This window comes from Rhinopithecus roxellana, chromosome 15 (genome assembly GCF_007565055.1).
Source record: "Rhinopithecus roxellana isolate Shanxi Qingling chromosome 15, ASM756505v1, whole genome shotgun sequence".
Taxonomy (NCBI): Eukaryota; Metazoa; Chordata; class Mammalia; order Primates; family Cercopithecidae; genus Rhinopithecus; species Rhinopithecus roxellana.
This window is the reverse complement of record NC_044563.1, coordinates 42,424,574-42,449,860: the sequence shown is the minus strand read 5'-3', so window position 1 is coordinate 42,449,860 and position 25,287 is coordinate 42,424,574. Positions and strand designations below refer to the sequence as shown.

The 25,287-nt window shown below is 35.6% G+C and overlaps 1 protein-coding gene across 5 annotated transcripts in view; it reads right to left on the bottom strand.

Annotated features, from left to right (window-relative positions):
• The window catches only part of NOX4 (NADPH oxidase 4), a 170,205-nt gene that overhangs the window by 61,203 nt on the left and 83,715 nt on the right, over positions 1–25,287 (bottom strand). For all 5 annotated transcript variants that reach the window (XR_004053751.1, XM_030918987.1, XM_030918988.1 and 2 more), the window contains exons 9-11: positions 14,360–14,576; positions 12,246–12,410; positions 12,048–12,110 (exon numbers count right to left, since the gene is read on the bottom strand). Coding sequence is in view for 4 of the 5 variants with exons in the window: in XM_030918987.1 (XP_030774847.1) it covers positions 12,048–12,110; positions 12,246–12,410; positions 14,360–14,576 (445 nt within the window). In the remaining variant the exon portion in view is untranslated. The remainder of the gene's footprint in view (positions 1–12,047; positions 12,111–12,245; positions 12,411–14,359; positions 14,577–25,287) is intronic.

Below are 25,287 nucleotides of genomic sequence, written 5' to 3'. Positions count from 1 at the left end.
AATACTCTATGCTTTAAACTTCTCAAATGTAAACAAATTTGTAGTTTGGACAACAGATTTTTAAAGTTTAATTAGTGTAGATAAACTAGAATTTAGATGTACATCACATTTAATTTCTAGTTTTAAAAATGGAGAATTATCTCATAAAACATCCATGTTTTTAAAAGCTACTTAATGGACACTGTTGCACTGCCCAGACACTTCCCTTTCACACCCTCCGCCCAACTTCCAGAATCAACATACTCATTCACCATTCTTCCAGGTTCTGAAAAGGTTGCCTGGGAGGGCTCACTACTGAGACCTGCCCCAGGAATAGCTATCCACAGAACAAAGTTTCCTTGCCTGTGTCTAAGTGCCTCACCCTGGAGGTATCTCAAATCCAATGACTGGTCAATTGGGGGTTACAAAGGTTTGGCCCCCTGACTTCAAGACAGAACCGCTGTAAGGTATCATTTCATCAGCAGAGCTCCCATCAGATCTTCTGGGACCTCTATGGACTTGTATCACATAGTTCAAGTTCTGCCTTGTGTTTTTAGTTAATCGTTATTGATTGCTGTCCTAACCATACTTCCCAACAAATCTGCTGTATGCAATATGCCTGCCAGCCTGTTTCCAAGGAAACCTAACCTAAAACATCATTCATCCTTAAGGCTAGAAGACCATAAAAGGCAAATAAGTCATCAGTCCCCCCAAATGACTGTTTCTAAACCAATCTGTGGCCAAAGCTTAGTCAGTTACTACATACTGAAAAATGAGACAAAAAATCTTAATTTAATCCATGTCTTTGGTCCCTCAGTCATTATCTGAAACAACTATAACTAAATCCATTTATGGAGAGTTTACTATATTCCAAGCACCACACATACCACTTAATTATATGTTTTTGATTAATATTCAGAGTAACTCCATGGAAAAGTTGCTATCATTAACTACATTTTCATAAAGAAGTAAACCAAAGATTAAGTATGTTAATTTTCATCTCCAGAGTCATAATATTAGAAAGTAGAGCATACAGGTCTCCATCCCAAGTTGTATTCCAGAATCCACAATCTGACACTATACAAGGTCCTGTAATTTTCATCAATCTTGGCAGCAAATGCGTGTGAGGTTTTACCATGAGAAAATATGGGTGTACCACAGCAAGAAACAATCACAATTTTCTTGGAAAACTCATCAAATTAGGATATTGTTCTTGTGTAGGGAAGTCAATGTCATGTATGAAAAATAGTGAAGCATTTTAAATAATCAAAACTCCAACCTTTGCCTTCCTAATAAATCAGTGCTTCAAGCTCAGCTTTACCTTGACAGAAATAGTATTTCTGTGTCCTGTCTTTGGTACTTTGAACTTGTACTTTCAGTGTGAAAAGCTTAATCTCCATCTTAAAAAGTGAGCTAAAACTCAAACTACTGAATTTGTAATAGCTGTATATACTAGCAGTTTGATTCTTTCTAACTGGCACACTATATGAAAATAAGTATTAGACTTTTTAAAACAGGAGGATTTATTCAAATGTCACCACTTCACAATATTAGAAGAGTTTAGTAGTATGGACAATCCAAAGCTTTCACATTACTATAGAAAACACATATATGTGTTTTCAATAAATCTCAGTTCTAAATGGTAATTTTAGACTTATTTTTGTTTTCTTACACCAGCAACATAGATGTCCAAAAGTAAGAAAAGTGTTAGAAATATGAAAGTCCTCAGCATGGACGGAGAGTGTGGCAGAACAGAGACAGTGCAGAACAGTTAATAACACGCCTTCAGCCAGACAGGTCTGTGTTTGTATCTCATCTCTACCTCAACTAAATGTTTGACTTTGGGCATGCTATTCAGTCTCTCTGAGCCACATTCTTTTCTGCATCACCGAGTTAACAATACATGTCTCATAGGCATATAGTAAGAATTAAATAATATAATATTTGCAAAAGCTGTGAAAGAACCTCTTAGACACTTAATTAGTAGGTGCTATTATCTTTGACAAAGATGTGATACTCACTTTTTAGTGGGAATCACCATATGGGAAATTGCTTTGTTTTACTTCAAGAGAACTCTTAAGACAACTGTGCAGTGAAAATGTTTGAAAGCATGCATTTTACATTTCTAAGTGCCAAATAGAAGTAATTGGACAAAGAAGGAAATGGCAGGAAAAGACTGTAAATTACCATAATAGCATAATGTAAAATTTAGCTTAGAAATATTTGCCTTACTCAAATTCATGTCTAGGCAGCAGCAAGGTTTGCCTATTTTCCACTTATGAAAACAAAAACTCCCTTGGGGGATAGTACAAATGAGCAAGCTTGTAACCTCCCAAATCTGGGAAAGCTATAAACCATTTCCTAAGCGTACATGATAAACAGATGGTCTGATAAAAATAATTTCTTTGCTTTAAAATTTTATTTAAAGTCAACTATTGTAACAATTTAAAATATCTATGAGATAGAGTGGTTTTAAGAAAACAGTATTTAGAATTGAGATTTAATAAGGCATAAGTAAAACATACAGAAACTGATGTTTACAATATGAATGAATGTGAATGCAAAACCTAACCTCGTAAAGTCAAGGTCTATTTCAATCTACAAGGTGCTAGGTGAATCTAAGAAATATTGACAGCATTTGTCAGATATGCACAGAATTAGGAATAAGTAATTTTCTGTTATTGTTTGTGCTGAGAATAAGGGAGGTGAGGTGAAAAATGATTTTGTCGTAGACCAGATATAATCCACAAATTGTGTCTATTTGTCTTTGGTGGTTCTTTCTAAAGACCTTTGCCATAGATACATTTTCCCCTCTGCTTTTGTTAGAGAGAAATAAGCACCATGACCTCAAAGATTAGAGTTTAATTAAATACTCTATTCTGACTCAGTCTACTCCAAATGAGAGCCACTTTGGAAATAAGTATTTCTGCTTTCTTCTTTATCCCTTCAAATTTCCTTTTCTGTAGTTGCACCCTCTAAGGAAGAGTGTGCTATAAAGAGATGAGGGAAGGAGGATCTATCCACAAAGCATCTCTCAAGCTAGGTCCTGAACTCTATATTAGGTGCTTTTTACTCTTTCAACAGATATTCATTGACTATGTGCCAGATACTGTGCTATGAATTCATCTTTCAAAGGGCTTTCAAAGGGCTCATGGAGGTTATGGTCTATGGTCTAAACAGATAATAATTAAACAAATAATTTAATGATTGGTGTTGAAGAGTGCACATGGGTTGCTCATAAAAGGAAAGGTCAGGAAACTTAATCTAATAGGGAGGGTCAGCGAAGGCTGCTCAGCAGAAGTGATATGAAGATGAGATGTGAAGGATGAGTAAGAGTTTCCAGAGAACTCAAAGAGAATGGGTGGAGTTTAAGGTGTGAATATGTGGAATAAAATGAGGTTGGTTCCCAGGGTGAGACCCAAAAGTGGGAAGATGAGAAAGCATTAACTTAATGAGTGAACAAAATTTAATGGGATTGGTGGCATGGGGTGGCTCATGACTGTAATCTCAGCACTTTGGGAGGCTGAGGCAGGAGGATGGCTTGAGGCTAGGAGTTTGAGATTAGCCTGGGCAACATAGAGAGGCCCTATCACTATAATTTTTTTAAAAATTTAGCCAGACATGGTGACATGTGCCTGTAGTCCCAACTACTCAGGAAGCTAAGCCTGGGGGTCCAAGCTGCAGTGAATCATGATCACACCACTGCGCTCCAGCTTGGGTGACAGATGCAGGCCTTGTCTCAAAAAAAAAAAAAAAAAAAAAAAAAAAAAAAGATAAAAGAAAAAAATTAACGAGATTATATATTAAAGAACTCTTCAAAACCACTAATACATTAGTAGGCACTATGCATATTAAACTATATATTAAGCAGCATTTCCCACTGAAAAATTCCTTTCCTTCCCTTCCCCTTCCCTTCCCCTTCCCCTTCCCTTCCCTTCCCCTTCCCTTCCCCTTCCCTACCCCTTCCCTTCCCCTTCCCTTCCCCTTCCCTTCCCCTTCCCTTCCCCTTCCCTTCCCCTTCCCTTCCCCTTCCCTTCCTCCCATGACCCCTCCCCTCTATCTGTGATAATTTTCAGAGAACAATCTTTTTTTGAAAGAATGGAAGAAGTGGTCTCCAATAACCTGCTTTACTACAATTACCCTTTTTCTCCTCTCTGTCATTTTGGTAAAATATTCTTACAGAACCAGAAGAAATAAGACAATTTTTTTCTTAAATGAAAAAGTAAGAAAAGAAAAACTATGATGGATATAGACTGTAGACATCCAACTTCTTTATCTTCATCTCTTGCACTTCTGAACCTGAATCTTCTAAAACAAGCCTGCAGTGGACTCGGAGCCTTCGTACTGAGGGCTCCCCGTGCCACCTCAAGAGTCAAGGCCCAGGGTGAGATGTCCTTTCCTGTAGGAGGCAACCCACAGGGAGGCTCCAGAGCCTCATGTAACTAATGGAGCTTCCTTGAGGTGAGGAAAAGCTCTCTTGTCTTTTCCATCAACCCAAACATTATTATTTCCCGAAGTGGTCACTAAATCAATATTTGTTCTTCAAGAACAATGTACTGTTCTTATTTCCACACTTTGAGATTCCACAGGGGAAGAAAACAAACCTTTCATTTATATGACAAAAATATCAAGTACATGAGGGTATCCTCATGTCATTTTAATTATTGACGAACTTGTTAGATCTTTATACTGCTATCCCACTTTTCCTTTTGATTCATATCCAACTGTTATTTGGGCACTGATGACAGTGAATGTGAAAAAAAAAAGAATTCTGAATTTTAAAAGTAATCAAATTCTCTTTCAAAGGTCTACATCACATGAAAGATTCAGGAGCTCGTGGTAACCAAAATAATTTTCATGGAATTCTAAAAAGGATTCTAGTTGAGTAAGCAAAATATGTTTTTAGATAATGATGTTTATATGAGTACTTTAGCAGAATCCTCATAAGAGAGACCATTTGAAAATGAGCTGTTCTCACTGATATGATTGGTCAGAACACAAGCTAAGCACTCCCATCCCTCAAATTCTCTATTGTGTTTAAATTCTCCTTTCTCACAGTGGCTGCTAAAACAACATCCTGAAGCCCTTTAGAACGGGACCCTATTTTGGACAACTATTGATCTAATGTGGTGGTTGACAACTGTAGGTAATTTTGCCCCTCAAAAGGCATCTGGCTACATTTGGAGACACTTTTGGCAGTCACAGTGGGAACTATTGGTTTCTAGTGGGTTAAGGCTAAAGATGCTGCAAAACATCCTATAATACACAGGACAAAATCCCATCAAAGAATTATCTGATCCAAAATGTCAATACTGCCATGATTGAAAAATCCTGATCTAGCACAAAAATCCTTGCAAACACTTTTGTGAGATAGCTCTTCATAATTTCTAGACTGGTCTCATTGTTATAAATGTCTTTATTATGTTAAATAAAAATGTATTCTCCTAAAACTTTCTGCCTATTGGGATCCCAAAGGAAAAGAAAACATCAAATCCTTCACCCACATGACAGATTTTCAGGTAACTGAGACTGCTTTCATATTCCCAGTTTCTCATTTTCAAGTTGAAAAGCCACATGCTCATGTCTTGTACTTGCTTCTCAAAAAAAAAAGTGTAATTTCAGAAATAAAAGCAATAACCAAGTTAAAACCAGGTCTTTTAAGATTATGAATATAGTAATAATATCTGTATTACCAAGTATTGACCACTAATGATGTGCCAAGGGTTTTATACCTATTATTTTATAAACTAATATTGACAATATCAAAGATGCCCCTCCAGGTAAGAATCACTAGCACTGTTTTGCAGATGATCAAACGGAGCCTTAGTAAGGTTGAAAGATACACTCACAGACACAGAAGTAACAAGTGAGGGAGCTGGAACTGAATTCTAAAGTTCTTGCCCTTTGTGTGAATAGTTATGACTATTTTATTTCACATAAAATTCAGTTTCCCTTTCTTAACTGTCTCCTATCACCAGTTCATTTTCTCTTGTCTGTACCTACATTCCCTTCTCTCCTTTTACTTTCTTCCCATCTTTGCCTCAAGCTGGCCACAGGGCTATCACATCCGTTAACATAAACACCTCTTAAGAAGCAGGCCAGGCCACAGAAGTGACTTACTTAAAGCTCTTCCAGCTCTACACACTACTTCTTTTGTATTTTCCTTTTGCCTTGTGAAAAGGGCCTGGGCCTGCTGAAAGAAATTAGATCTAGAAGCCTCTCTTCAGTGTGAACATAGGTGAAAAATTCTTTGATATACTGTTTTCAGGTAGCAAAAAGTTTTCAGTGATTGAGTATATACTAAAAAGTAAACTAACCTCTATATTTTTTATGAATACATAAGAGTTCATTATACTATTCTTTCTACTTTTTTTTTTGAAAAATAGTTTAAAAAACAACAACAAAAAAACTCTTGCTGCTCTGTACTTGCATTCAGCAACTAATTTCTTTTCTTATTCCATATTTTCTATTGAATGTTATGGTGAAGAAATGATTTTCAAAATAAAGTTGCCAACACAAGGGAAGGTTAATTCCTAAAGTAAAATTTTTTTTATTATTATACTTTAAGTTTTAGGGTACACGTGCACAATGTGCAGGTTTGTTACATATGTATACATGTGCCAAGTTGGTTTGCTGAACTGATTAACTTGTCATTTACATTAGGTATTTCTCCTAATGCTATCCCTCCCCCATTCCCCCACCCCACCACAGGCCCTGGTGTGTGATGTTCCCCACCCTGTGTCCAAGTGTTCTCATTGTTCAATTCCCACTTGTAAGTGAGAACATGTGGTGTTTGCTTTTCTGTCTTGTGATAGTTTGCTCAGAATGATGGTTTCCAGCTTCATCCATGTCCCTACAAAGGACAGGAACTCATCCTTTTTTATGGCTACATAGTATTCCATGGTGTATATGTGCCACATTTTCTTAATCCAGTCTATCATTGATGGACATTTGGACTGGTTCCAAGTCTTTGCTATTGTGAATAGTGCCACAATAAACATATGTGTTCATGTGTCTTTAGAGTAGCATGATTTGTAATCCTTTGGGTATATACCCAGTAATGGGATTGCTGGGTCAAATGGTATTTCTAGTTCTAGATCCTTGAGGAATCGCCACACTGTCTCCCACAATGGTTGAAGTAGTTTACACTTCCACCAACAGTGTAAAAGTGTTCCTATTTCCCCACATCCTCTCCAGCATCTGTTGTTTCCTGACTTTTTAATTATCATCATTCTAACTGGTGTGAGATGCTCTCTCACTGTGGTTTTGATTTGCATTTCTCTGATGACCACTGATGATGAGCATTTTTTCATGTGTCAGTTGGCTGTATAAATGTCTTCTTTTGAGAAGTGTCTGTTCATATGCTTTGCCCACTTGGGGTTGCTTGATTTTTTTTCCTGTAAATTTGTTTAAGTTCTTTGTAGATTCTGGATATTAGCCTTTTGTCAGATGGGTAGATTGCAAAAATTTTCTTCCATTCTGTAGGTTGCCTGTTCACTCTGATGGTGACTTCTTTTGCCATGCAGAAGCTCTTTACTTTAATTAGATCCCATTTGTCAATTTTGGCTTTTGTTGCCACTGCTTTTGGTGTTTTAGTAATGAAGTCCTTGCTCATGCCTATGGCCTGAATGGCATTGCCTAGGTTTTCTTCTAGGGTTTTTATCGTTTTATGTCTAACATTTAAGCCTGTAATACATCCTGAATTAATTTTTATATAAGGTGTAAGGAAGGGATTCAGTTTCAGCTTTCTACATATTACTAGCCAGTTTTCCCAGCACCATTTATTAAACAGGGAATCCTTTCTCCATTTCTTGTTTTTGTCCGGTTTGTCAAAGATCAGATGGTTGTAGATGTGTGGTGTTATTTATGAGGCCTCTGTTCTGTTCCATTGGTCTATATCTCTGTTTTGGTACCAGTACCATGCTGTTTTGGTTACTGTAGCCTGGTAGTATAGTTTGAAGTTAGCTACCGTGATGCCTCCAGCTTTGTTCTTTTTGCTTACAATTGTCTTGGCAATACAGGCTCTTTTATGGTTCCATATGAACTTTAAAGTAGTTTTTTTCAATTCTGTGAAGAAAGTCATAGTTAGCTTGATGGGGATGGCATTGAATCTATAAATTACCTTGGGAAGTATGGTCATTTTCATGATATTGATTCTTCCTATCCATGACCATGGAATGTTCTTCCATTTGTGTCCTCTCTTATTTCATTGAGCAGTGGTTTTGTAGTTCTCTTTGAAGAGGTCCTTCACATCCGCTGTAAGTTGGATTCCTAGGTATTTGATTTTCTTTGTACCAATTGTGAATGGGAGTTCACTCAGGATTCAGCTTGCTATTTGTCTGTAATTGGTGTGTAGGAATGCTTGTGATTTTTGCACATGGATTCTGTATCCTGAGAATTTTCTGGAGTTGCTTATCAGCCTAAGGCGATTTTGGGCTGAGATGATGGGGTTTTCTCAATATACAGTCATGTCATCTGCAAAAAGGGACAACTTGACTTTCTCTTTTCCTAATTGAATACCTGTAAATGCCCCAATTAAAAGACACAGACTGGTAAATTGGATAAAGAGTCAAGACCTATCAGTGTGCTGTATTCAGGAGACCCATCTCATGTGCAGATATGCACATGGGCTCAAAACAAAGGGATGCAGGAAGATCTACCAAGCAAATGGAAAGAAAAAAAAAAAAAAGAAAAGAAAGAAAGCAGCGGTTGCAATCCTAGTCTCTGATAAAACAAACTTCAAACCAACAAAGATCAAGAGTGACAAAGAAGGCCATTACATAACTGTGAAGGGATCAATTCAACAAGAAGAGCCAATTATTCTAAATATATATGCACCCAATACAAGAGCACCCAGATTCATAAAGCAAGTCCTTAGAGACCTACATAGAGACTTAGACTCCCACATGATAATAGTGGGAGACTTTAATACCCCACTGTCAATATTAGAGAGATCAATGAGACAGGAGGTTAACAAGGATATTCTGGAATTGAACTCAGCTCTGCACCAAGTGGACCTAATAGGTATCTACAGATCTCCGCACCCCAAATCAACAGAATATACATTCTTCTCACACCACATCACACTTATTCCAAAGTGGACCACATAGTTGGAAGTAAAGCACTCCTCAGCAAATATATAAGAACAGAAATCACAACAAACTGTCTCTCAGACCACAGTGCAATCAAGCTAGAATTCAGGATTTAAAAACTCACTCAAAACTGCACAACTACATGGAAGCTGAATAACCTGCTCCTGGATGACTTCTGGGTAAATAATGAAATGAAGGCAGAAATAAAGATGTTCTTTGAAACCAATGAGAACAAAGACACAACATACCAGAATCTCTGGGACACATTTAAAGTAGTGTGTAGAGGGAAATTTATAGCACTAAATGCCCACAAGAGAAAGCAGGAAAGATCTAAAATTGACACCCTAACATCACAATTAAAAGAACTAGAGAAGCAAGGGCAAACAAATTCAAAAACTAGCAGAAGGCAAGAAATAACTAAGATCAGAGCAGAACTGAAGGAGACAGAGATACAAAAAACCCTTCAAAAAATCAATGAATGCAGGAGCTGTTTTTTTTTTTTTTAAAGATCAACAAAATTGATGGATTGCTAGCAAGACTAATAAAGAAGAAAAGAAGAAGAATCAAATAGATGCAATAAAAAATGATAAAGGGGGTATCACCACTGATCCCACAGAAATACAAACCACCATCAGAGAATACTATAAACACCTCTATGCAAATAAACTAGAAAATCTAGAAGAAATGGATAAATTCCTGGACACATACACCCTCCCAAGACTAAACCAGGAAGAAGTTGAATCTCTGAATAGCCCAATAACAGGCTCTGAAATTGAGGCAATAATTAATAGCTTACCAACCAAAAAAAGTCCAGGACCAGATGGATTCACAACCAAATTCTACCAGAGGTACAAAGAGGAGCTGGTACCATTCCTTCTGAAACTATTCCAATCAATATAAAAAGAGGGAATCCCCCCAACTCATTTTATAAGGCCAGCATCATCCTGATACCAAAGCCTGGCAGAGACACAACAAAAAAGAGAATTTTAGACCAATACCCCTGATGAACATTGATGCGAAAATCCTCAATAAATTATTGGCAAACTGAATCTAGCAGCACATCAAAAAGCTTATCCACCAAGATCAAGTCGGCTTAATCCCTGGGATGCACGGCTGGCTCTACATATGCAAATCAGTAAACATAATCCATCACATAAACAGAACCAAAGACAAAAACCACTTGATTATCTCAATAGATACAGAAAAGGTCTTTGACAAAATTCAACAGCCCTTCATGCTAAAAACTCTCAATAAACTAGGTATTGATGGAACATATCTCAAAATAATAAAAGCTATTTATGACAAAACCACAGCCAATATCATACTGAATGGGCAAAAACTGGAAGCATTCCCTTTGAAAACTGGCACAAGACAGTGATGCCCTCTCTCACCACTCCTATTCAACATAGTGTTGGAAGTTCTGGCCAGGGCAATCTGAAGTAAATTTCTTATGAACCCAGGATTAGGCCAAATTTCTTAAATTATTTAAGTAAAGACAAACTTACTTGTATATTTTCTACCTTTTCAGTTATTCCCTTCTATTTTCATGTTACCAATTTCATATATATGGGATGTATAGATGCAGACAGATGGGAACATGTTTTATAACATATATATATAATAGTTTTGCTATCTTTCTTAGGTATACATTTAAACATGCAGTTTCTGTTCTCAATTATCTTTCTTAGAAATTGAATAAAGTCCAAATATCCATCATCAATGAGAATATTAAATAAATTACAGTACTTTCCTACTGTGGAATATTATACAGTCATTAACATGAATAAGACACGTACAGTAATATGGGAAGATGTCCATCATATGTAGTCAAGTGCAAGGAGCCAGTTACAAAACAATATGATCCAGCAAACAAATGTTAGAAACTCATGTATGCAGAAGCATATGGGAAAATATCTGGAAAGATATATGTCAAACTGTAGAGAAAAGGATTGGGAAGTGGGGAAAATTTTTTTTAAGTCTCTATTTTATTTTATATCTGTGAATTTTCTAAATATTTATAATGAGTTCATGTTATTTTTATAATAATATTAAATGATATGCTGATTAGCTAATCATATTTGATGGTCTCCATTATTTAGCTAGATGCTCCCCACCCATATGCCATTATTTACTCTATTTGATTTTTCTAATTTTACTTCCCATTCTCTCTCCCATTACACTAGATTTACCTTTTCTAAACACTGCCTGTTTTGTTTAATGCTTCCACCTCAACCCAGAGTATCTGTATTTCCCCTAAATTGCATCTCTAAAGAAAACTGTGCAAATATTAGATTTCCATATACATTAAAATACTCTATAAAAGGAGAAAAGTAAATATTCAAGAAATTATATATATTTATATATAGACACACACATATATATAGACAGATATATATATTTCTTTTTTGAGACAAGGTCTCACTGTCTTGCCCAGGGTGGAGAGCAGTGGTGTGATCAAGACTCAGTGAAACCTCAAACATGGGGGATCAAGCAATCCTCCTGCCTCAGCCTTCCTAGTAGCTGGGACTACAGGTTGTACCACCACACCTGGCTTTTTTTTTTTTTTTTTTTTTTTTTTTTTTTTTTTTTTTTTAATTTACTGTAGAAATGGAGTCTCCCCTTATGTTGCTCAAGCTGATCTTGAAATCCTGGGCTCAAGCTGTCTTCCTGCCTTGACCTCCCAAAGTGCTGGGATTACAGGCATGAGTCACTGTGCTTGGCCTACATTTTGAATCAACAAGCTTTAATATGCTTTAATTCATTACTTCCTGAAACGTAAGGTGCCAAAAAATAATAAAGAATAGTTACCAAGTTCTTGAGCAGATAACTATTTTCCTTGTAAAAAGATGGCTTACTTAAACATCAAGAATACTATGATAGCCTTGAATACCTTTTAGAATGAGATAGGACCCACAAAAAAAGAAAAAGATGCATAGCACCCTACAAATGTGAAAAAGCAAGAGATACATTTCTTACCATTGTGAGGGTAAATGGATGATTTTCTAATGCAGATACACTGGGACAATGTAGAATAATATACTAAAAAGCAACAAACAGATAAGTTTTAAATGACCAGTTAAGAATTTCAACTATCTCAATGATGCTATGTTTGCTAAATTTCAAAAATTACGTAAGGATAAAGGCTATTTAAAAAGTTACTGACCACTGACTCACCTGACCAGGTCTTGCTTTAAAATTTTCTTTGACCATTCGGATTTCCATGACATCTGAGGGATGACTTATGACCGAAATGATGGTGACTGGCTTATTGCTCCGGATATACCTGTAAAGTCTTTCGGCACAGTACAGGCACAAAGGTCCAGAAATCCAAAGCCAAGTCTAAGATAAATTTTTGAAAATATACTTCAAGAAATTCTCATATTGTAGAAATCTACACCCCGCCAATTGTGTATTGCATACATTACAGTAGTAGTATTTTAATTTGTATTTTAAATAAGAAAACATAATAAATGAATAAAAAATAATAGATACTCACTATCATTCAAACAAACAAAAGTATAAAACAAAACAGAAAGTAATATCAAGACCCTACCCTCAATGTCATGCTCTGGATGTAACTACCATGAACAAATAAGTGCATATTCCTTCCTATACCTTTCTATGCCTACAGATATGTAATATATCTGTAGGCATAGAAACAATATACTTAATAAAAGAATAAAGGGGAGTTAACAATCTCAGATAAACCTGGGGATAATTTTAGAAATAAAGTAACTGTCTAAAGTTTATTAAATAAGAAAACCCTAGATTTTTAATGTACATAAAATACATGCATAATATACATACATATAATATGTATACATATGTTAAACATGTATATAGCACATGTGTTTTAAAATGCACTATTCTAGGCATGTTGTTTACCACTTACTTCTATATAATAAGAACATAAAATAATATTTATAATTTGGAAACCATGACAATTTTAAATATGTGCTGCATGGTTAACCCTGATCCCAGGATATGTGCAAACTTTGGGAAGTGCAGAAGCCTGTGGGGCTTACCGTTCTCCTAAAATTACACACTTTATCTCTCACATCCCTTTGAGGCCTCCAATTAAAACTTGTCTTAATGGTCACTTTTTAAAGTCTCACTTTAGTTGTTTCAAATCTTCCTTCTTTCATGCAGACAGATCATGCCTCTTCTGCATATAATAACATTTAGCCCCACACTGTTATGAGTAGCATTGCAAGACAAAGTCTGCAATGTAGCAGCCTCATACCTTTGAGACAATCACTTACCCTTTGAGTATTAGGTCCTACATGAGCAAAACGGGAGTCACCATCCCTGCCCTGTCTAATATTTGTGAATATTATGTGAAACTCAGAAGAGTTCTGAAAATTATAGAGGCTAATAGGGATCTAGAGGATTATTATTAATAATAACAAACACAAGACTAATACACTATTCCAAAGTCATCTACAAATTCATTCTACCTTTTGACTTCTCTTTCTTCTCTTCCTAATAGAGACATTTGACATCACTGTTTCCTACTTCCACTTTTTATGAAGAATAAATGGTGTAATTTGCATGGGGGCAGTTCCCACAGGCACAAAGGAAGATAAGGGCCCTGTATTGAACTAACTGCTGAATACTTATGGACATTTACCAGGAGCAAGCATATTAGTCAAAGACCTGGGTTTACATGCTTGCTCTGCCACTTACTAGTTTGGAGACTTTGATCAAGGTAAATACAATTTCTTCATCAGAAAATTGAAGATGATATTAATTATTTCAAATAGTCATTGTGAATATTGTAAGAAACATTCTGTATGTCTAATAAATGTTCTGTATTAAGCATACAGGACATTTTAGCACAATGCCTAGCAGATAATATTAAGCATTCAATAAATTGATTTTGCTGTTTACTATTTACAATATTATACACAATATTATAATACAATAAAATAATAATTTGTGGTAGTAGTGGTAGTTTTTTTTTTACTACTATTTTTATTATTCAATCAGCTTCTCTCAACTGATGGGAAAAATATTTGTCATCTCTTGACTGCAAGCACCAATGCTGTTGTATGCAAAGGTCATATGGTCAGTTAAGTAGAAATGTTATATATCCTCTAATATCATAGATCTTTTGCATTGAACTGTCAGGTACCTGTAATGGAATAATAGATACTAACCTACTATTGAAACATCCTGAAATATCCTATTATTCATGAATATATAGCTTGAAAAACACGTTTATATGTGATGTTGATCAGTCAAATGGAAATAAACTTTGTGGAGATCAAACACAAAATTAATCTGACCTGTGGAAAATTAGCTTGGAATCTGGGCTCTTCCATACAAATCTTCACAAATGTGTTCTGGGTAAACTCTTCTGGTTTTGAAAATTCTTCAGGGAAAGGTTCATGAAAATGTTCTGAGAAATATTCTGGTAAGGAAATATTCTGAGAGCTGGTTCGGTTAAGATTGATGCAGCCGGGAGGGTGGGTATCTAAATTAGTTTGATACTTCAGCAGCCCTCTAAAATTAAATTTAAAACAAACAAACAGAGAAATGAAAAGATTTGAGATCAGGGGACACAGTAAAAGAAAATAATTTTTTTTTTTTTTTTTTCCGAACTTTACACAGCTTTTATCTAAAAAGTGTTGCTTATGTTTTATGTTAAGGATAAATTGAAAAATCTTAAAACATTTTAAGAAATTCTTTTCTATAGGACTAAAACAAAAATGTTGGCCCTCCAAACAAATGCTATAAATATATGGTAGAGAAGAATACATGCAGTCTCTCCAAGCATTACTGAATTTGACGGCCTTTACTTCAAGACTATTAGGCATTCATACAATTGCATACAAGCTTTCACTTCAATAAACAGTGTAATGATGAATTTTTTGCTAGATCTCCAAACATAAGGGAAAAATACAGGGATCATATTTAGCCTGGCCAAGCCTGGATAAAACAAGACTTGCTGATTTGCAGAGAAATGTTAAACAGAAATAACTGGAACTGGAAGTTTGTCTCTCTTGTGGTCTGAAAACAATGTATATACAGCAATCAGTCCCTAAATCTGCTCACTTTTCAATTTCTCCATAGACAGAACCACATAAAAAGTTCAAACTGATAAATCACGCAGGAGAACCCACACCATAAAAATCTTATTCTGATTGCTTATTATTTTGTTAGAAACCAAGACAAACCATTCAACTTTCTGTGTTCTGCTTCTCTTATCAAGAACTGGTTAGCATCTACCTCATAGGGATAATCCATAAAATGACAGATTGTACAGAGCATCAACAAGATCACTGCTGCACAAGCAAATATTGTATGACAAAGTAAGATTTGGAAATGCTTGAAATTTTTGCAGTGTATTTTATTATTTTAAAGAATACTGAGGAAAAATTTATTTCCAAGATTATCTGTTCTTGGTTGGCTTACAGTGCGTGATTTTTAAATTATCCTTCAGGCTCCCAAGTACTTAATTTTAGTAGCTTAATCACTGGAGGTCAGGAGTTCAAGACCAGCCTGACCAACATGGAGAAACCCTGTTTCTACTAAAAAACATACACAATTAGCTGAGTGTGGTGGTGCATGCCTGTAATCCCAGCTACTTGGGAGGCTGAGGCAGGAGAATTGCTTGAACCCAGGAGGTGGAGGTCGCGGTGAGCCCGAGATTGCACCATTGCTTTCCAGTTTGGGCAACAAGAGCGAAACTCTGCCTCAAAAAAAAAAAAAAAAGAAAGAAAGAAAGAAAAAAGTATATTTTAAGTATGTCATAGCTATGATGCTTTTACAAAAATAGTATTTTTAAACAAAAACTACATAATTATACTAACAGATCCATATATGAAGGTTAGGAAAGCAATGACCAAGCCAGTCCCTGGTGGTATTCACTATCTCCTCGTCTTGATTCCATTCCGTTCTTCCCTCTTTGCTTATGCTCACTTCCTTTTTTAAATTTTATTTTCTTCCTTAAAACTAGTCATCCTGAAGTCATTAGGGAGCATTCAGTACATGTCAGGGGCATGCATTACATGACCCAATAGTAGACCACACACACACATACTTTTTTAAAAAAGCAATACAGTAGATATTGCCTATGTATGAGATAAATTGATAAATATTATACAAATATGAGACAAATTTTTGTCACTAATCATTTACAAGTTTCTAGTCACACAATACAGTTGCTGGGATATTATACTTAGACAGCCTATGAATTTGATTCAGCTTTCTTTACATTAATAATTTAGCCAAACCTTTTGTTCCTATTGACCATCTGAAGGATAGTGACTGACAAGTTAAGTAGGTAAAAAACCCCAAGCATTTATTCTACTGGCCAAAAGTTGAACAGACATGAGCATAATGCACTTAGCACGACGCCAGTGGTTCTTCAGAATTCAACAAAGTCAAATCTGGTTCCGAACACTCCAGAAACTCATGATCTAGTTTGGAAGATATCTTCGAAGAAGCTGAACATAAGTGAAACTACAGATAGTAACTGGAGCAGTGTTTTAATACAGTTTAAAACACCAGGTCTAGCCCAGAGAAATTTATATACATTTTACATTATCCTCACAAAAACTGCATGAACTAGGGTTATTATTCCCATTTTAAAATTTGAAAATTAAAGTATTTTAAAAGATGAAATAATACCCCAGGGTCACACAGCTGATAAGTAGCAGGTCAAGATTTGGATTCAGATCTGATTCAAATTCTATGCTCTTCACCTCTCATGATATATGACATTAGTTCACTGAATCCTCACAACATAACTCTGAGAAAGGTAAGGAAGGGGGAAGATTAATACTTGCTAAGAAAGTATCACATCAGTAATCTTTAGAACATCTGCTTCTCATTTAAACTTCAAAACAAAATAATCATACAAGGTAAGTATTTTTATTTCTATTACACAGATGAGAAACCTAATGCTTTCATTTAGGTAACAGATTAACTAAGTATAGTCAAAGCATAGGATTCAGAAACCTACCTAGCTCACTCCATGCCCCTATGTCACGCAAAGCAAATCAGATGGTTAAAGAGGTAGACATTGTAAAGGGGTTCAAAATAAACAAAAGTCAGTTTGTGTGTGTGTGTGTGTGTGTGTGTGTGTGTGTGTGTGTCCGCGCGCGCGCGTTGGAATGGGGATGCTTATAATTTAGGGTCCTAACACCAGGCAAATAAATGTCGTTAATCCCTTCTCCTGTCATAATAACATTCCAGTGGACATAACTCTACCATGTTCTAGGTCCTTAGAGTAGTGAATGTTGTTACTATACAGTAAAGTTCTTCAGGTCAGCCCAATCAAACAGTGGTGCTATTCTTGGCACATAAAGTGGCACGTATTATTCTAAAATTCCTTTTAATTTGAGAGCTTTGTGTTATTTTAAGCTACACTCAAGTTAAATAGCATAGGCTATCTCTGTCTTTAAAACCCATTAAAATTGTCCTTACTTTGTCTTCTTTTTTTACTTTCAGATTTCAAACTTTATTTCAAGACTATAGTAATAAAAACAATATGGTATATGCATAAAAACACAAAAAACAAACAGAATAGAGAGCTCAGATTACTTTGGCTTAGTTGTAATTGTTGCCACCAAAGAAATATGGATAAGATCCAAAGACAGACAATGATAAAAAAAAAAAAAAAATCATTCATCAAAAATCTCAAGTATGACATCCCAGGTCATTTGGCTATAATTAGGTTGTGAGGGTACTGAAAGCTCATTGGAAGGCAGGTTTTTAACTCAGTATTGAAAGGCCATATACCAGTAAAAAAATTGTATGGTAAAGTTCAGTGGCCTCAGATTGGGAGTGCTTAAATATCTCCCAACACAATAATGTCAGTCAGTGGCAGAGCTGGGACTAAAAGCTCAGTTAGTCTGAATCCAAAGTCTATGCTCCTTCCTCTGTACCAGGCCTATTCCCCTTGCAGAATATCTATATTACTTTATGGACAATCTTTAAATTGAAGACCAATGTATATATTGAGTAAAATTGAATGGCTTTATATGGCTATAGACTTAGAAAAGGAGGGAGTATATTTTATCAAACCAACAATTTTATGTGTTATTTTCAAGCTCAATTGAATGCAGCAACTTAATTTTTCATTGCGTGAGTAAAGAACAAAAGTGCTTATTTCTTTGATATTAGTGCCGAATTTCTTAGAATTCTTACATTTGAAGGCCATTACAACAATCTTTTTCTAAAGAATATTGAATAGGAATGTAGACTAGATATTATGGATATTTGGATTGATAGAAAAAATCTGATATTATCTCTCTAATGCATTTACTTCACTGTGGCCACATTTATTAAAATTTGAGGCATGTGTTCTATATGATTTTCATGGTATTTTAAATTCCTGATATCTTTATTTATTTTAGATGCATGCCTTTCTTTAAAATAGAATGCAATCTTCTCAAATGTAACAGAACCCACCTAAGATAACACAAAGCTCTGTGTCTATTTGCCAAATGATCTTGATCCTGCTTCTTGTCTGACACCACCACTGTAATATACCTCTCTAGACATATTATTTTATTAATTTTGGAACCTTATTAGTTTCAATATTATGGTCACTGTCTTCAAAGGCATGTACAATCTAGAGTAGCACTGTTCAATAGAGCTTTCTGGGATAGTGGAAATGGTCTAAGTTTCTGATCACCAACATAGTAACTATTAGAGAAAAGTGGACTATTGAGCAATTGAAATGTGGCTAGTACAGGTGAAGAACTGAACTCTTAATACTATTTCACTTTAATTTAAATGGAATAGCCACAGCACAGACATAATGGGTCAAATCAGACATAAAACCAAAAACAATAATTAAAAAGGGCAAAATGATTAATGCCATATAAACATATGATAACCTCTTGAGAGTAAAGATGGGTAATTAACTTTGATTATAAAATTCCAGAAAGACTTCAGAGAGAAGAAGGCAACTGAAGGATGTGGAGATTCCAGGGGTTAGAGAATAGGAGAATGGCATTCCAATATGAGGAAGACAGATGCACAAAGGTACTTGGTTTATTCCTGAATTAGTAGAAGGGATCATATTTTATGCATTTATCCCTTATATATTCACACTCACTGCCAAACCTCAGCATCACTCTAATACCTTTCTTGCACATAATAGATCTCTAATGCATTTCTAGTGAATTGATTTTAAAAGCAAACAATAAACACATAATTTGTTTTAATATAGCAAGTGCATGTAGGAATCAAAAAGAGAGCATTCTTGTATGTATTGTTGTAGCTTTCATCAATAAATGCTAAATAATTTTAAAGCAAAAAACAAGAAGGGAAAAAGACATTCGTGAATGGTAAACTGAGAGTCTTGTCAAGTTATAACGACAGGGCGAGGGATGAGGAAAGGAGGTGCACAGACTATGTGGAAATGTAAGTGTTTATTATTTATTTTTTAAGTTTCATTGTATGATGTTCCAAGGAGAAATTCTGAAGTATCTGTGAAATGTCTAGTGTTCTCCTATCATGAGAAATAAAGGATTTTATGGGGTTCCAAAATTGTTTCTGCATTCATATGGATCTTAACATGTGCTATCAATATTCAACCATGTTTCAAAGTTATAGGTTTCTTTTTTTCCCCTTGTTTCCCTCAAGAGGCATTAGAGTTATCCTACCTGGTATTTTTGTTTGTTTGTTTTGCTTTCTGTTTGTTTCTTTGTTTTTAATATCCAGCTGTGACAAAGTTACATAAAATAATACAATACATTAAATGAATCCTACTAAGTAACAACATGATTTTATGACAATCAAAACATGATTTTATGGCAAAAGATAAATATTACAAAATACCACAACTGACAAAAGGACAATCACAGAATCATCCCTACTTTAATTTCATGTTAAAAATATTCCACAAATGCAGCATCACTTACGTGACCTTTATATTTGTGGTATTTTAATCTATTTTTAAGGAGGAGAAAAAAATTCTTGTCCCCTAGGGACCTACATTTTTCCTAATATTCTACCACATGATTTTTTTTCTTTATGGTAAAAATATATATTGATTCTGGCAGCTATTTTTACTTTGCTTCAAGTACAAAGAAAGAGTTTAATTCAAAAAAATGAAACCAAATTGTATATTTTAAAATTTATTGCAGTTCTCTAACTTCTGTGGACTCCACTAGAATGCACACTTCTTAAAGTCAAGGGTTTATCCTGCTCCATTGTTATTTTTCTAGTGCCTAAAACAGTGTTTATAACTTACAATAAGTGCTCAATAAATATTCGTTGATTAACTTAGTGACCAGAAGTGTATAAACAACTTTTGTCGTGATTGTTGTTGAAATACGTGCTTGGGGAGTCATCTGGTTTTAACAGATATTTGAGCTCATTTTCAACCTTCAAAAAGGAGGTCTATATTTTAGCAAATGGCATGTAGTAACATGACAGTTATTAAGTAACAGACAGTAACATTAAGTAACAGACAATGATCAAGAGAGTCAAGTCTACTTGTTAGGTGCATTTAGAAGTAGGGTGCTTTCCTAAACTAAAAATCCAGTGTGCTTCAGGAAATCCTAAGCATCTGGGTACCCACCCTACCAAAGCTTTTACTCCCACCCCCACTTTGTTTATCTGGCCTAACAGAGTTCTTGCCTCTGCCTTCTTTCCTGGCTCTTGCCTCTGATAGCTAAGAGAACTGCTATCTGCAGCTTAACCACAGCAGGAATTGTGTCTGGCTCTTACCGGTGGGCTTGTCCAAGCTTACAAGATAGGGATAACATCATGTGTTTGTAATCTGTGCAGGTGCACTGGACCTTGCTCTTTAGAAAGACCCTGCTATTGGTTTACTGCTCTGTTGTCATCATCTCCAAATGCTTAATAATTTTTTGATCAAGGAATCCCACATTTCATTTTGCAGTGGGCCCCGCAAATTAAGAGACTGATTCTGCCACAATATCTCTGCAGCTGACTAATGCATAGCCTAGGGTCTTAAGGGCTTAGGATCAACATTTATAACTTCCTTGAGTACCTGAAGTAAAATAGGTCATTCCCCTAAGTTTCCTTAACTGAAAGAGAAATTGTACCTGTTCCTCTCTACTTCCCAGGTATATAAAGGGAAGAGCTTTGATCCCTTGCAAAGAAAAAAAAAAAAGTAAGCATCCATTACTTCTTAGTATTTCCTCAGCTTTCATGCTTTACTAAAATGACAGTGGAGGATAAAATAATTATTTCATGTTTCAGAAAAACAGTACTGTACTGAAAATGTTTCTTAAAATAAATACAGTCCTTTTCCTTCTCCTTTCCCCCAACTTTCTCACCTTATAATTCCAGCTGTAAACACTTGCTAATATAAAAAATTCTCTGGAGAAAAACTGAGATAAAAATTATTTGAAAAAGTATTTGGTCTAAGGTTCAATATGTCTGTCTCCAAAATTGGGGAAAAAATAAACTCGCAGTTTGGAAGTTTAAAAAAATCCATTAATATATACAACTTATAGCATAAATGATTTCATGTACAAAAAATGCTCTCTATATACTATATCTAAGTATATAAGTAGACATATATGCATATAAACTATAGAACTATAAGGCATCTTTAATGGGAGAAAATATCACATGATCTCGATCCCTACTACCGACTGGCTTACAGCATAAAATATCAGCAAATGTGAATAAACCATAAGGTCTTAGCCCATAATTACTATAGAGAAATACTACTTTTTACATAAAATTAAGAAATCCAATGAACAAAAAATTGGAAGTTGGCAAACAAAACTGGAAGTTAGCAAACAAAACTGGAAGTTGGCAAACAAAGGATATAAAGTAAAAAAAAAAAAACTTTATATAGGACATTGTATTTATTAACATATTGAAAATATATAAATACTATGGAGGAGAAGAATTTGGATTCCATCTAAGAGAGATCTAATTATTCAATAATATTTTTCACTCATATATTTAAGTGAAAAATTGAAGAACTAAAAAGTGAAATAAAACAAATCAGGAGAGCTGAGGCTGAGCATGCTGGCTCATGCTTGTAAACCGAGCACTTAGAGGTTGAGGTGGGAGGATCACTTGAGGCTAGACTTTTGAGACCAGCCTGAGCAATACAGAAAGACCATGTCTCAAATAATAATAATAATAATAATAATAATAATAATAACAACAACAACAACAATAATAGGCATGGATCTTTTTTTCTTTCAGAATTTTTAGCTGCAGAGATACACAAAGACCCCCAATAAAACTGTGCCAGTCTACAGTATAATCAAAATAGTCAAGATTTAAAAGCTAATTCCTCTGACATGGGAATCAATATACTAGTTGTCATAATAACTAATTACCTAGATAAGACTAAATATAAACGGTAGTTACAAAATGACAGTACATGTTATAGTTAAACAAGTTTAGAGATTATCCTTAATTGTCATCTGTAATGCTTTGATACTTAAGGAAAATTGGAAGAGCCTAGAAGGACAACACATTCCTAGCTTAAACTAATTAATGCAATTCAGCTTCATCCAGCAAATACTGAGTGAGTGATATGTGAAAGGGATTCCCTGCATAAAGATGGATAATAAACACTCCTATCTCCAAAACCACTATAGTTTACCTAGGATATGGCACAATGTTCTATTTTCTTTTTCTTTTTAGGGTTGGAACTCACAGATACATAAGGAGGTTAGGGAGAAGAGAACTCAGTGTTGCCCTACCACAATGAAAAGCAACACCAGGAAGAACTCAGCCAGAGCCCACAGAGGGAGCATTTAGACCCAGTTCTAGCCTAAAAGGAATTGCCCATTCTGGTAGTCAAAACCTAAGTCCCAGCAAGCCTTGTCATTTTGGGTTAAAGTGCTCTGGGACTGTAAATAAACTTGAAAGGCAGTCTAGGTCTAAAGGACAAAAATTCCTTGCAAGTCCTCGTGCTGTGCAGGGCTCACAGCCAGTGATGTGGGGGGGCACACATACCAATGAGACTCTAGCCAGAGCAGCCAAGAGAGTGCTTGCACCTCTCTACCAAGCTCAAACAACACAGCTCACAGCTCTGGGAGAGACCTCTTCCTTCTGCTTGAAGAGAGGAGAGGGACGAATAAAGAGGACTTTGTCCTGCCTCTTAGATACCAGCTCAGCCACAGTAGGATAGGGCACTCAGCAGAGGCCTGAGGCCCTGATTCCAGGCCCTAACTGTTGAATGACATTTCTAGACACACCCTGGGCGAGAAAGAAACTTGCTGCCTTGAAGAGAGGAACCCAGTACTGGCAAGATTAATCATCTTCTGACTAAAGAGCCATTGGCCCTTGAATAACCAGCAGTGGTACCTAGGCAGTACTCGCCATGGGCCTTGGGTGAGATTCAGAGATGTCCTGGCTTTAGGTGTGACCCAGCAAATTCCCAGCTGTGATTGCTATGGAGAGGGACTCCTTCTGCTTGAGAAAAGGAGAGGGAAGAGTGAAGGGGACTTGTCTTGCAGGTTACATACCGATTCAGCCACAGTGGGGTAGAGCACCAAACAGGGTTTCCTGATTCCAGGCCTTGGCTCTCAGATGACATTTCTTGACCCTCCCTGTGCAAGAGGGGAATGCATTATCCTGAAGTAAAAGTCCCAGGCTGGGAAGCATTTACTACAAGCTGACTGAGGAGCCCTTGGGCCTTGAATGAACGTAAGTGGTAGCTACGCAGTACCTCACTGTGGGCCTGAGGTGGGTTATATTAGTTACAAGCCTCATTGTAACCACAAATCAGAAAACATACAACAGATACACAAAAAATAGAAAAAGAAGAAATTAAGACATACCCCCAGAGAAAATCACCTTCACCAAAAGGAAGACAGGATGGAAGAAAAGAAGAAAGAGAAGAACACAAAACAATCAGAAAGCAAACAAGAATATGGCATGAGAAAGGCCATACTTATCAGCAATGACATAGAATGTCAATAAACTAAACTGTCCAATCAAAAGACATACAATGGTTGAACGCAGAAACAAAAAGACCCAACGATCTGCTGGTTACAAGAAACACACTTCACCTATGAAGATACACATAGACTGAAAATAAACAGATGGAAAAACATATTCCATGCCAATGGAAACCAAAAAGGAAGAGGAGAAGCTATACTTAATATCAGACAAAATAGATTGCAAGACAAAAACTATAAGAAGAGACAAAAAAAATCATATTGTGATAAAGGGGTTAATTCAGCAAGATGATATAACAACTGTAAATATTTTACACCCAAAAGTGGAGCACACAAAAATGTAAAGCAAATATTATTAGAGCTAAAGAGAGAGATAGACATCAATATAACAACAATTGGAGATTTCAACATCCCACTTTTAGCATGGGGCCGATCTTTCAGACAGAAAATCAATAAATAAACTTCAGACTTAATCTGCACTATAGACCAAATGGACCTAATAATTATTTACAGAACATTTTATCCAGTGGCTGCAGAACACATATTCTTCTCCTTCGCACATGGGTCATTCTCAAGAATCATGTTAGGTCACAAAAAAAGTCTCAAAATGTTCAAAAAATTGAAATAATATCAAGCATCTTTCCTGACCACCATGGAATAGAACTAGAAATCAATAAGAGGAATTTTGGAAACTATACAAATACACAGAAATTTTACAATATGTTCCCGATAACCAGCGAGTCAATGATGAAATTACTGAGGAAATGTTAAAACTTTTTGAAATGCATAATGGAAATACAATATAGCAGAAGAATTAAACTAGATCTCTATCTCTTCCTAAATTAAAAAACTAAAATTGATTGAAGACTTACTCTAAGATCTGAAACTATGAAACCTCTAAAAGAAAACACTGGGGAAACTCTCCAAGAGACTGGACTGGGCAAAGATTTCTTGAGTAATATCCCAGAAGCACAGACAATCAAAGCAAAAATGAACAAATGGAATTACATCAAGTTAAAGAGCTTCTGCACAGCAAAGGATACAAGCAACAAAGTAAAGATCTAACCCAAAGAATGGAGGAAAATATTTCCAAACTATCCATCTGACAAGGGATTAATAACCAAAATATATAAATAACTCAAACAGCTCTATAAGAAAAAAATCTAATAATTGGATTTAAAATAGGCACAATACCTAAATTGACATTTTTCAAAAGACATACAAACGGCAAACAGGTATATGAAAAGCTGCTTAACAACACATCATCAGATAAATGCAAAGTAAAACTACAATGTGATATTATCTCAGCACAGTTAAAATGACTTATATTAAAAACACAGGCAACAACAAAT